General features: G+C 29.0%; 1 protein-coding gene across 1 annotated transcript in view; it reads right to left on the reverse strand.

The window, feature by feature from the left end:
• Positions 1–1,569, reverse strand: part of LOC105177006 (ethylene-responsive transcription factor RAP2-13-like) — a gene marked incomplete in the record, with an annotated part of 2,060 nt that extends 491 nt beyond the window's left edge. Inside the window, 1 exon segment of the mRNA XM_011100021.2 lies at positions 6–1,569. Within this exon segment, the coding sequence (XP_011098323.1) occupies positions 6–792 (787 nt within the window).

Genomic DNA, 14,415 nt, shown 5'->3' on the forward strand with positions numbered 1-14,415 from the left:
GGCCGGCAGCTTGGCGTCCACGCTGGCATGGAGCGGCTGGTACTCCCCGAACTCGCCGCCGATGTGAGACCCATTGTGGCGGAGGTGGGGGAAGTTCAGTCGGGCGGAATCTCCCCTCAGCTGGTACGCTGCCTTGTCGTAGGCCAGCGCCGCCTCCTCCGCCGTGTCGAAGGTGCCCAGCCAGAGACGGGTGCGGTTCTTGGGCAGCCGAATCTCCGCCACCCATTTTCCCCAGTGGCGCTGCCGGACTCCCCTGTACAACTTGGCGGGCTTCGGAGGCGCTCCCACTTGCTTCATGGAAACGGGCCTAGGACCGAGAAACTGAGCAGTAGTTCCCGTTGCCTGAAGCGGATATTGTACATGGAATGAGCCCGAGCCCGTCTGGACCTGAACATCCTGGATCTGGACAGTTGAAAACTGGTTGAGCCCAACAGGGTACTCCACATTCTCGCCAAACCCAAATGAATAATTATGGGTAGAGGCCTGGTACACATTATTGAGCTCAAACTGGGAAGAGGAATAGTAAGAATTGTAGGGGTAGGAACTGGATGAGCAAGAAGAAGGGTCTAAATACTGGTCATGGAGCAAAGAAGAAGAAGAAGAGGAGGTGGTGAAAGTAGAGGAATAAGCATCAGAAGAAAGAGGGAAGGGAGAGGGATGAGTGTAAGAAGAAGAAAGAGGTGGGGAAGAAGCACTTTTCATAAAAGGTTCAAGTGCTTCCATCAACTCACCACCATTGAAGCTATCCACAAATGGTGTTCCGCTACTCCAAAAATCTGTACTAGTTCCCATTCTCCGACAAATAATCAATATTCTCTTCAAATTAAAAATTCAGTTTCAGAAAACAAAAAAAAAGAAGAAAGCAAAAGGGCCTGTTTCTTAGTAAAATTAAAGAACAGGGATGGTGATTTAACAAATCAAATTAACAAAAATATGCACAAAAAGATTAACAGAAAATGAATTTTTCATTTGTTTTTTTGTATTGTTTTTTGGTGGGGGGATTAAGAGAGGGTATACAAATAGACAACCCTTTGAGAACCGGTAATGGCTGAAAGCTAAAAAAACGCAGCCAATGAGTGCGAGGGAACAACAAATAAAGCCCTCAAAAACAGAAAAACTGTACTGAAGAAATGAATGCGGAAAAGAATACAGAGAATATGAGATCTCGTTCTGAAAACATCTGTTTTTTCTTCAAACCCTTGGCTTTTCCTCCATCATCTTCACGACGATAATTGTATATATAAACAGAAACAAACCACAGAAGAATCAGAAAACGAAACAGATGAATCGCAGAAAGGGATCTAAAGAAGCGGGAATCGCCAGAGGGGTCTCTCACTCTTACTCTCCCTCTCTGGAATGGTGAATGTGTGTGCAAATCTCTCTCACTCCAGAACTGGTGAAGTGTGTGCAAGTGAGATGAAGAAGAAGTGTGAATTATCCTCTTCTGACTCTCTTCTTTTTTTCTTGTGGTGTTCGGCGCTTCGGCTGCCCCTTTATATAGGGGTTGCGGCGGCCCATCGGATTGCCTTCTCTTAAACCCACCTCTTTATTCGTGACTTTTCTTTTTTCTTTTTTTTTTTTTTTTTTCCTCTCTCTCTCTCTCTTTGTGGACTCTCTTTATGTTGAAGTTCATTGAATTGATGCACAACTACGGGTGTCAGCAAATGATTATTTTAAACGTTTATAAGTCTAAAGATGAAAAAAATGAGATAATAGTATTTTTATTTTTGTATTTGTTTAAAAACTATAAACAACTTTTTTAAAAATTATAAGCTACTAATATCTTACTTTTAGATATTATAAATTCATCTTTTACAAATTTTACAAAATATTTTTCGATGTTGTATAATCTTTTTACATGGGAAACTATTCTTTTATTTGATTAAGAGTTGTGGTCCTAAGTTTTTAGATACGGTCCAGAGGATATAGGAGATCACTATTATTTCACGATAGACAATGGATTCTTTTTTAGAATGCACCAACCTCCACATATATCCTGACTGCGTTGCTGTAGAGCTTTTGGCGACCACTTAATAACACAGTCACGTCAGTTTGGATCAAGATACAGTCGTCTCCTGCATAAAGCTATTGTGGCTCCTCAAGTTGGAAGACTAACTTCCATACAAATACCGACTAAGGAGTTTCAGTCGTAATGATGACACCACATAGGCTTCTATACGACAACTTCTGCGAGTCAATTTAGTGAACATGGCAATCCAATTATTAAGCACCTACTAAAGTTTGTAGACATCATACATCTGTCATTGATGAAATTTTTACGCCCATCAGATGAATGCATCATTTAGTACAAGTCTTTATAGAACTCCTCGACTTGAAATGTTTCAAATAAAACATCGAAAGTTGTTTCTGGTCGCTCTTTCAACTTCATTGCTTTAACTAGCCAGTGGATTTTATCCGCGAAATGCAGTAATAACATATAATATAACACAACAAAAGTCATTGACAATAAATTACAAAATAACCAACTAAATGCTTTGATCACTTATACTAGAAGCAGGTTGCGACCTTTCTTATAGTGTTTGGACACCACATAAAAAACAAGGTTATGAAGTTCTATTTTAGTAACAGTAGACGTACTGCCAGTAAAAATCTCTGTAGTGATGAATCTTGTATGTGTTCTTAAGAAAAGGAATTTGTCCATTTTTCGGGGTCTCAAAGGGGTGTGGAAACACATAAGAACTCTTGAATGGAAATGGAAAAGGGATGTAACTCCAATTACTTCGGAATCGCTAGTCAATCCTATTTCCGATAGGAGCAGTTGACAATTGAATCCGATTTTGGCCATTATTTTCATATCCGTAATAGTGCGAAAAGAAGACCCGACTCATTATTTTCATATCCGTAATAGTGCGAAAAGAAGACCCGACTCTAAGTTGTTCAAGAATAGTGGCGTTGAGAGTATTAACAGGTGTCTTGACTCTAAACTTCTGTTCAGTCTTATTCATTTTTTGAGGAAGATAATACTTGTTTGAGGTAGAAATGGCTCAAAGTAATGCTACTTTTGTAAACACATTCATCATTGAGGTTCATTGTTATTTTGCTTTCCTCTGAATTTGTAGCTATATTATAGAACTTTACCTTGAATATAAATTCATATACAGGTATTTAAGTCGTACAAAAACAGATATCAAACCCAAAAGGGTGAGATTATCATTGATATTTTGGGCATTTGTTACAGAAATATGCAGTTCATATATGTGCTGACTGAATGGGAAGGAAGCATCGCACTTCATAAGGGTAATTTTAAAAAATTATATTATTCAAATGGGCCCAATCCACCACTTTTTTCGTTTATAAAAATAAACGACTCCGTAGTGTTTGGGGCAAAATACACTTTCAAAATAAATTTAATTAAAGAAATATTTTTTTATCCCTATGTATTAAAAAAATATTATTATTTTTAATATTTACACTTGTAATTTGTATATATTATTGTTTTTCTAAAATAATAAATTTTTATTTCAATGAGTATATTTTATAGTAAATTTTTTATTAACATTTATTATTTATATTATTATTAATTATTGAATACTAATACAAAAAAACTTAATGATAGTAATATGATCATTTTTATTGCAATATGTAGACTTACATGATTGCAAAAAATATATCTCATCAATCAATCATAACAAGTTAATATATATTATTCTATAGTATAGGAATAATATCATATAACATGTCAAATTAAATCTAAAAATCTAAAAATATTAAATATATAAAACAGATATAGATTTTAATAGTATTAAAATTATTTAAACTATTCGAAAACTCCAATATCAACTTTAGATGTGTAAATTTGAAGAATAAGCTAAAAAGGGTATTCTGAACTAAAATTATTATAATGAGAGTAAATATTCTAAAATAAAATTATTTTTTTTTGCAAAATATCAAAAGTAGACGCTTCTAACTTATGATTTAAAAGTAATTTTTTTTTTAATATCTCTGTAAGCAGAATTTGTCATCTCAAACGTCTCAAAACTTGTTTTTTGAAATTAAAAGTTGAACTTTTTTTTTTTCCTAAAATTCTCACAAACACTTCCTAAAATGTCGTCTATGCTTATTCAAGACCTCCTATAAGCTCATATAACTTATAAGATATTTTTTAAACTTATAAGATATTATATTTTACTTTAAAAATATCTTTTTTTAAAAATATTTGAATAAACTAAAATTATTGAGTTGATAAAATATCAATAAATAACAATATTACAATGAATATGATCAAAATTTGAAAGATCTTTTGAAAATTATAAAAATATGTTACAAACACCTCATTTTTTATATATTTTTTCCAAATAAAATTTATAAACTCTTAATATCGTTTTTCTGAATCTTATAAGCATCTCGATTTTAGAAACAATTACAAAAAATCTTTTTATATCTTATAAATTTTCAAACGTATTATAAGATGTTTTGAAAAGGTTATAATTTCACATAACAGTCCAAATCTCATGCTCTGAATCCAAATTTTCTAAGTATTTTATTTTAATTAAATATTTTTTTATTATTTATTTTAAATTGTTTGTAATTGGAACAATAAGATAATCGGTTATTATTTTTTTTAAAAAAAATTATTATAAGTTTTTATATGTCATTTCGTACTCCCATATTACAATTTCTTGTCAAGTATATATTTTAAATAAATATATAAATTAGTAACTTCTTGTATATATGCCTTAGAATATTTCTATAAAGTAAGATACAATATATATATATATATATATATATATTCGACATGCATTAAATTTATATTTTCGTGTTAAAATTGATGGATTTGAGCTAGAAATTTTAAATAGGAAACATACAAGCAACTCCTTGTGATATCTCAAATGAATAAATTACCTCCTTATGAAAAAATAAATAGCGATTTACCTCCCTGTATCTTTTAAAATACAACAATTTACCTCTCTATGTTTTTTAAAATAAAGCAATTTACCTCCCTATATAAGGAGGTAAATTGCTATTTTTTTTCATAGGAGAGTAATGTGTTCATTTTCAATATCACAGAAGGGTAAATTGCTATTCACCCAATTTCAAACTCCTAACAACAAACTCTCGGCATGTTTCGAGTGATTCCATACTAAAAAATATTTGAATTTTCATTTGAAGTATATTTTTATAGAATAATAATGAATCCGTGATATTTTTAATATAAAGTTATTATTTTCTTTTTTGAAAAAATTTCCATTAAATTCAAATTATCTATATCTTATTATTAAATGAGAGTACCACTTTATTGTCTCATTTTTTTTTTTGGGTATGCTAATTGATATAATTTTTAATATTTATATTTAATTAATTTATTAAGTTTCCACCCTTCCACTTTTTGACACACCGAAACCAGGTTTTTAAATTTTCAAATTGTCCACTCTTTTTAATTTCTGCTGACTTTAACTTTTTATTTTAATATTTTTAATTTCTTCAATTAAAATATTTTCTCCAATCTTATAAAATCTTATAAAAAAGTTTAGAAAATTTAAATTTTTTTTAAAGATCTTATAAGATTCAAAATATTTTATTTTGAGATCTTATAAGCTATTTAAAAAAAAAATTAACAAAACAAATATTAGGAGCTTATAAACTCTCAAACGTCTTATAAGACGCTTTGAGAAACTTATAAGATCAGCCAAACACCCTCTTAAACCCATTCAAAGCGGCTTTTGAAGCCATAATCGAGTCCTGGGATAGATCTTGAAATTTTTATGTTTTGAATCTGAACCCAATTCTTTTGATATTATTTATACGTTCTTATATAGTTTACATATATTTATATATATATATATATATGAAATAAAAATGTGTAATTTTAGTTATATTTATATATATTGTATAAAAATGATACTTTTATAAATTAAAATAACAATTTAAATGGTATTAAGTTTCAATGTACATATAATTACCATATATATTCGGAGTCCACAATATGCACACATCAATTTATAAAAGAAGAACCCAATCTTTTAATAATATTTTTATCCCATATTTATAAAGATAAATTACAATTATATTAAAAAAATATTTTTAAATATTTTTAAAAATTCTAACCAGATCTAGTGGGTCCAACTCGTTGGTTCGAGTTTTGGGTTCCGACAAATTTGCTTGAATCCGACTCATTGATATTTTTAATTCGCGACATTTTTCATTTATCTGAGACGGATAGTACTTTTCTCGCCAAAATTTATCGAGAAAATTTTCGACAAAAAATTTATGGCAAACTTTTGCTGTGCTTTGCGACGATCATTGTAACGGTTGGTGCTCAATGGGGCTGTTCGTCGCAAACCGATCAAAAATCAGTCGCACTTTACTACATTATGTGCCCGTCGCAATAAATTATTTGTTTTGGACATTGACCATTCGTTAGTGGCGAGTTGAAGAGTGTAACACAAAGATATAGTATGATTTTGAAGTGATTAGGACAGCTATGATGTGTACTATTATTAACAATAATTGTTTATATTTTAATTAAGTCAAATACATATAACATATGACATCTTTTGTAGTGACTGTAACGCATACGACGTGTGGATGCAGTGAGCAACTTATTTTTTTTGGCATCTGGATTAGGCTAAAATTAGTAGTTAATCACAAATACGATAGGTTTTTTTAGCGTGTGAGAATGACTCGAGGGGATGCATTTTGTTCACGAGTGAACTTTATTATTTACAATAAATTATACCGACATTTCTTGATATTAAATTTAATTACATAAATGCCCCATACTCTTAAAACCTATACATAGGTTTGATGGGGATATATCTTCTGGAGCGGTAAAACAACTAAAATACTCTCTATAAAGACAAAATATTCAAACAGATAAAGATTCGTGTATGTTTTACTTGGGTCGGGTACCGCCCTGACTGACCTCACCTAGTTACCGAAAACCAAAACCTTTGATCACTCTGTATTTAAGAGCTAGAGATCACACCACGTAAATCTATACAAATATGAACATCTAGCTCTATAAACTGAATTATGTATCGGAAGATTTTTATTGGGAACTACGAGCCTGCTGGTCTAATTAGGGGGTCTACTGTTTTGTTTTGACTTTAGTAAAAAATAATTGAAAGAAATATTGTGTATATTTTAATCCCATTATAAAAATGAAAGCTAACCCCATCGCAAAAAGTAGAGTAAATTACAATTACCTCTCCTGAAGAAAGCTCCAACCGTAGGCTAATCTCACTCCTCCAATGATTAGGTGAAAATTACCTCTAGAAAAGAATCAAAGCTCCAAAGAGAATATCGGCTAGGAAATTTTTTATCTAAATTAAGTTTGATCAAATCAAATTAATTACAAAGTAGTGTATTACACTTGTCATATAATTGGTTCAAACTTGACCAAATCGAGTTCGAGCTAGAAAAATAAGCTATTTCGCTCCAAAACACCTGATCTGGACTATTTTTGGGATATTTCAAACACCCAAATCAAGGTCTTTTTCTACTTTTACGAGCTGGTGTTAAATTTATTATTAACTGTTGATAATTATTAATGATAGATTGTTTTAATGTATTAATATATTTTGGTCGTCGTTCGTTTCAAATCGATCGCAAATGAAGAGTTTGAGTGGTTTGAAAGATTCAGAATCTCATTTTTTAGTGACATGCTTTTTCAAGAATAGAATCGTACAATTTCATCCATAAAAGTATAATATCTCACTCGATAGCGTTGATTGCATTTATTGCTGCATATTTATCAACACTTGTTGAAAAGATGTCGTGTATTTGTCCCAAACCTCTCGTCTGAAGGATGAATAATGTTGTCATACGTCATATGTCAGTTGTAGATGAGGAACTTAAGTGACTTTTAAACTTTTATATCTCATTTCTTTAGTAAAGTGCCTTTTCACAAGAAAACCCTATAATTCAACCGACAAATAAATAATAACACCTCCAGCAAGGGACATCGTTCACGTCGCATATTGCGTCAAATATGTAATGAATACGAAGAAAGAAGAGAAAAAATAAAATATTGTTATCCGAATCAAATTCGATCGAATCAAACCAATTACAGAATAAATGTATAATACTTGCTATGACATTGATCACTGTATCTAAATTGTACATTAATCAGACGATAAATATACTACAAATTCCATATTATTGATCCAAATTTAATTGAATTGGATCCGAACTAAAATTTTGCAAACAAAAAATAGAAGAAAAACCCATTGATTGAACGTACAAGTTAATCTATTACATCTCACGATCAAACCCAATCATAATTAGTTGGGCCATCATGGCATTAGTTTAATGTTTATGTAGTCTATAATTTAGCTGATCAGTTATTTTAGGTTTGACCTGATTTTACATTTATTTTATTTATATTATTATTAAAAAAAATTTGGTCGTATCAATTTTTAAATATTTAAATTTATTCTTTAATTCATTTCTTTTTTTTTTATAGAAATTTTGGTTAAAATAGTAGTTTCAATATTTTTTAATAATCTTACATAATTATTTTTTTCATCTCAACCCATTGCTCCACGTTTCTCTCCAAATTTTTTATCACTAATTTTTATATTTTTAATAAATCAACAATTAAAATTTATATTTTCCTCTCACCCCACTCCACGTTCTTTCTATCACGGACTTATTTCTTTTCACAATAATTCTTTTTATCTCACATCGTAATTTTTCTTATATGCTCGTAAAAAACATCATGGGACGACTAATTAAATGAGATAATATTATATTCTATTATTCAGTATATTATAATTTAATATCGACAAATTCAGAGTATGTATTTAAAAAAATAAAAAAGAAATAGAAGAAATTGTTATAGAAGTAAGATGAATATTTATATTTATAAAATTATGAATATTTACTTGAATTTATAGTTATAATCAGAAGTACATTTCAGATTTAGTCGCAAAAATTTACATAAACATCTCTTCAATACATTTCAATGATTGTCAATGTAATTTACTTGATTATATTATTAATTTAATAATTTATGGCATGATCTACTGTGTGTTTGCAGTATGTATATACAGTGGAATAATTACACTCCTATTTCCTGAGTTTGATATAATTATATATAGATTTATTGTGGTTTGAAAAATTACATCTAGTATCTTTGGTGTTTGCTTCTGTCTAACAAATAGGTCCATTCATTAGTGAAAATTCATTGAATTTGCTGATTATTAACAAGAAAACTGAATGAAAATTGATATTTACCCTCGATTGACTTATTACCGACTTATTGTAGGTCGAACAATTTTTTCCTGATTGAACTACCCTTATAATGATAATGATATACCTCCTCACATGCATTAACTTGTGAAGATGTACGATGATAATTTGATCATAAGTCAATAATAGGTCAATTGGGGATAAATACAGATTTTTATTCTTTTTTTTTTTTTTAGTAATATCATCAAATTTCATAAATTTTGATTAACGGAGGGACTTATATATTAGACGAAAGCAAACCTGCTTGCTAAATATAATTTTTCAAACTACAAAATATTTATGTATAATTACCCCAAACTTTCAGAAAATGGAGCGCGATTATCCCAATATATATATGTACATACTTATGTGATATGTATATGGTATCTTGTATTTATTTATTTATTGTATACTTTCTCTGATTAAAACCAAAAAAAAAAATTACTATAGTCTTTCATTTTAATTTTAATAACAATTTATTGATATTAAAATTGCGTGTGTGGATTGGGTGGGGGTGGTTGGTGAGGGAATGGTAACCCAAACCGAACCATGGTTAAGGTGGTTGGTCAACAGACTTCAAACTGTAGTTTGATTTCGGCGTACCTCACACCCCACATCAGTTACGTGAGCACCCGGAGCCCGCCTCGTGCCCACCTGCTGCTGCCGTGGCTGCTGCTGCAGCCTGCACGGACAGTATCTCAATTTTACGGCGCCATTCCCTCTATTTGATTCTCTCGCTCTAAGTAACCGTTATATCTGTATTTATACAATATAAAAATGAAATGTCTTTATATATATATATATATAAACAACAGTGACATCGTAACACCAATTTTACTGTCAGATCGATAATACTCTTAAGTTAATTTTTTTATTATTTTTTTCTTTTTAAAAATACTGTATATTTTTTTATTTATAATATATTTTAAAACGTAAAATATTATTTATTATATATATGCATGGATGGCGTGCCATGGCAACTAATTTAAATAGAAATTGAAAAACAAAGCAAAACCACTTCAATTTGTAAGTATTTTAGTATTATATTTGGATCGATGTACTTAAGTACTAAACGCCCACTTGGCCAAATATTTGCAGAATTAATTATAAGATGATTGATTCAAAAAAAAAAAAGAATTATTATTTGGATTCATGATTTCATAATTAATTATATAAATATAAATTATAGCAAACTTTCATAACCGGCCTTACTCTTGAGATTACTTGAAGAAATCTTATATATAATTAATGAATATCTGGGTAAATTACATTTAAAAATAATTGACGTGTGATTAAAATTTACAAATTATAGCTTTTTATCAAAGTATGATTTTAATTTCAATAGAATTTAATTCCTAAAAGTGATTGTTAAAAACGTCGGGCAAATGAAGCATTGTTTTTGAGTGGTGCGGTGAAGACCTCACGATTAAGAAGAAGCTGTGAGTTAGAGTCCTATAAATATGAATATATGTATATATATTATCGTCTTACTTATTTATATATTTTAAAAATATATTTATTAATTTAAAAATATCGATGTATTAAATTAATATTTAAAATTAAATATAATGAACGGTATAACAATGAGCTAAATATTTTAAAAGGGGGGACAAACGAATAAAATTTGATCCTCTCAAAAAAAAAATAAGAAAAAATGAAAATTATGTAAAAGAACATGAGTTGACCAAAAAATTGGTCTACGTAAAATGTGGCTCGTGGATTGAACATTGGGGTATGTCTTGTCTCCCAACCTCTTTTTTGTAATTGAAGGAAAAATGGTTTTACTCAACTTTATATAATGCTTTATTGGGACTTAAAAATTATAATAAATTAATAGAATTTGTAACAATTAAACAATATTAATGGAAAAAAAGAAAAATTAAATTTTGATATAGTTAGTCAATATTTGTTATGATTAAAAATATTTGTAATGATTTTTTTAACTATGGTTAATATTTGAGTCTTGCTTGCAGGAACTATGGATTGTTCCACAACTATGGTTAATTAATATTTATCGTAATTTTTATTGTTGATCATGACAATTAATCATAATAAGGACCGTATTTTTTCTGGTGTTTTGACTTTTACATTCACTCATTTGGATGTGGATAATTTGAGTAAAACTTCTAATAACTTGTAATGTGTGGACATTTTAAGAATCATCCCGTGCAGTTTCTGGCACGCATTGGTGATGGACCCATGGCGGGCAGGACTCCAGCACGTGTCGGACACAGTATTTGCGTATTTGAAAAGGTATAATTTTTTTTTTAAAAAAACATGGTGTCTGACACACCAATCGACGTGTTTGACACGTTTGACTTTTTTTTTCCCTGTAATTTCAAAAGCTTTTGTGGCTAGGATAGAATAGAAAAAAGAAAAAACTTCACTTATTAGATGAAATTGAAATGTTTTCTTTCTTCCATATGCACTCATAAGAGTAAATTTGTTCGAAAATCTGTCAAATGACTAAAAGTAAGCAATTTCGTAAGTTACTGGACCTAAACAAAAATGAACATAGTTATCGGACTAAAATTAAAATTAAGCACTTAACGGACTAAAATAATACTTTTTTCCCATTTTTATAAGCAAAAGGGTCAAAATATTTTATTCACAAATAATTATATAAGTGAAAGAATATTAAAGATTTATTAAATACATGGAATGTAGACACAGTTAGTGAATAGAATCAATGGGATATCTCATGCATTAATTCTCCTTGCTATATGCTCAATTAGTGCATTTTTAATTTCATTGTGCCCTCAATATGCGCAACTTGTACTAATAAATCAATACATAATGTGTTGATCAAGTCTTGCTCGATTCATAAAATCGAAATTTTATAGTTAAAATATTGTGAGTTTGAGTCCTATAAATATATATATAAAAAAAAAAAATGCAAGCAACCCTCTTGTGATATTGCAAATGAGCAAATTATTCCTTATGAAAAAAAAAATAGCAATTTTTACCTACCTGTACTTTTTGAAATGAATGTATGTCTATTTCTATAGTAGTTTGTTGTTTATTTGTCTCGTTTGAACGTATTCCTGAATTCAAAGTATTGATGTATCAGATCAGTTTTTGAATGTAACGAATAATGTAATGAATCACATACAATGAAAAAAGAAAATATCAGTAAATAATGTGCTAATTTTACAACCTTTTTTTTTCTTGCAATAATTAAGAACCTTATTTCTTGCAAATTATATATAAGAGAAGATCAAATCTTTTGTTTGATTTTGTTTCTAACATAATGCATTTAATTCTCCCACTAACTCACTTGTCTTAGCACTAATGCCACTTTATTATATTCTTCTAGAAAATAATTAATAATAACAATAAAATGTACCTAATGTGTGAGTTATGAGATTAATAATTGTTGCAATTTGAATGTCACGTGTGAGATATGAGATTGCATCTAATGTGCAGTAATACAAATGGAATGAGTATTATTCTTATCTTGTCATAAATTCAGAGAGTTGAAAAATAAGTTCATTATAATTTTTTAGGAAAAGTATTATTTTAGTCCGCTAAATATGTCTAATTTTAATTTTAATCCGATAACTATATCCATTTTTATTTAGGTCCAATAACTTACGAAATTGCTTACTTTTAGTCCTTTGGCAGATTTTCGGACAATTTTACCCCTATGAGTGCATGTGGACTAAAACTGCCTTTCAAAAGTTGCATAGGGGTAAGATTGTCCGAAAATCTGTCAGATGACTGAAAGTAAGCAATTTCGTAAGTTACTGGATCTAAACAAAAATGGACATAATTATCGGACTAAAATTAAAATTAGGCATACTTTGCGAACTAAAATAATACTTTTTCCTAATTTTTTTTATATTATTTATATCTGTCTTTATAATATGTATTAATCGAACACGTTTGAATTTTGGTTGATAAGTTCATCTATTTTTCTAATATTTAATTAAATTATCTATACCACTTGAGATTCTTTGCAAATGCTTGTAAAGGAATAATTTTATTTTTTTGCAAATAAGACACATAGTTCATTCTTGTTCAGGTACTTAATTCATGCAATATTTTATTGTTTTAGTTTTATTTTTTATAAATTAATTATATTCAATTAATTTTTAATAATATATTATATTCAAAAAATTATAATGTTAAAATTATATTAATTTTAAAAATACAATGAATTGTACAAATATAATAGTGTATATTTTTTTATACAATTCTAAAAAAAAATACACTATTATTTATTAACAATATAAATTACATTAAGACCCGGTCACATTAGCCTTCACTGACACTCTTTAAACACTCCTCCTCCTGTTCTCTTCCCAAAGCGTGCCTCAGTCATTCTGTTAATTTTTAACAATATATTAAAATTCAAAAAATTATAAATTAAAATTGTATTAATTTTAAGAATACAATAAACTATACATATGTAAGTGTATATTTTTTTATATAATCTAAAAAAAAAATTATACCGTTGCTTATTAATAATATAAATTGCATTAAGATCTAAAATTTAAGTCACATCAACCTTCACCAATACTTTTTAAAAGCTCCTCCTCCTGTTCTCTTCCAAAAGCGTGGCTCAATTGTTCTGTTAATTTTTAACAACATATTAAAATTAAAAAAATCGTAATGTTAAAATTTGTATTAATTTTAAAAATACAATGAACTATACAAATGTAATAATTTATATTTTTTTATACAATTTTAAAAAAAAATACAATGTATTTTTTTATACCAAATAGTAATAGTCTATTTTTACTTTTTGGATTTTAACCTTTTATAAACTTTTACATTTTATAATTAATTCTCTCCATAACACTTATCTTTCACACTATATTTGTGATGAGAGAATCATCATTATTTCATGTGATAATTAATCTTCCATGGAATATGATATGGGAAGAAAGAAAGTCAAATAATAAGTTACAGAATTTACATTAAAGTTGTCATTATTGGAGGCATGAATCAATGAGAGGAGAAGACCGTAAAGAACCTTCCAACCGTCCATGGATATGCCAATTTTACCATGTCACGAGGGGATAAAGGGCAAGAAAGTAAAGAACCACAACCTTCTCTTATTTTTTCATTGGAGAGGTATATAAAATGTTATTAGAGTGTAGGTTTTATTAAAAAAAAGTTGTTTATATTATGTATAAATATTTTAATTCCTAAAGGAAGAGATTTTTTAAAGTATGGAATTGAACGAAAATTTGAGTTACAATGAAAATATAGAACATT

This window comes from Sesamum indicum, linkage group LG2 (genome assembly GCF_000512975.1).
Source record: "Sesamum indicum cultivar Zhongzhi No. 13 linkage group LG2, S_indicum_v1.0, whole genome shotgun sequence".
Lineage (NCBI taxonomy): Eukaryota > Viridiplantae > Streptophyta > Magnoliopsida > Lamiales > Pedaliaceae > Sesamum > Sesamum indicum.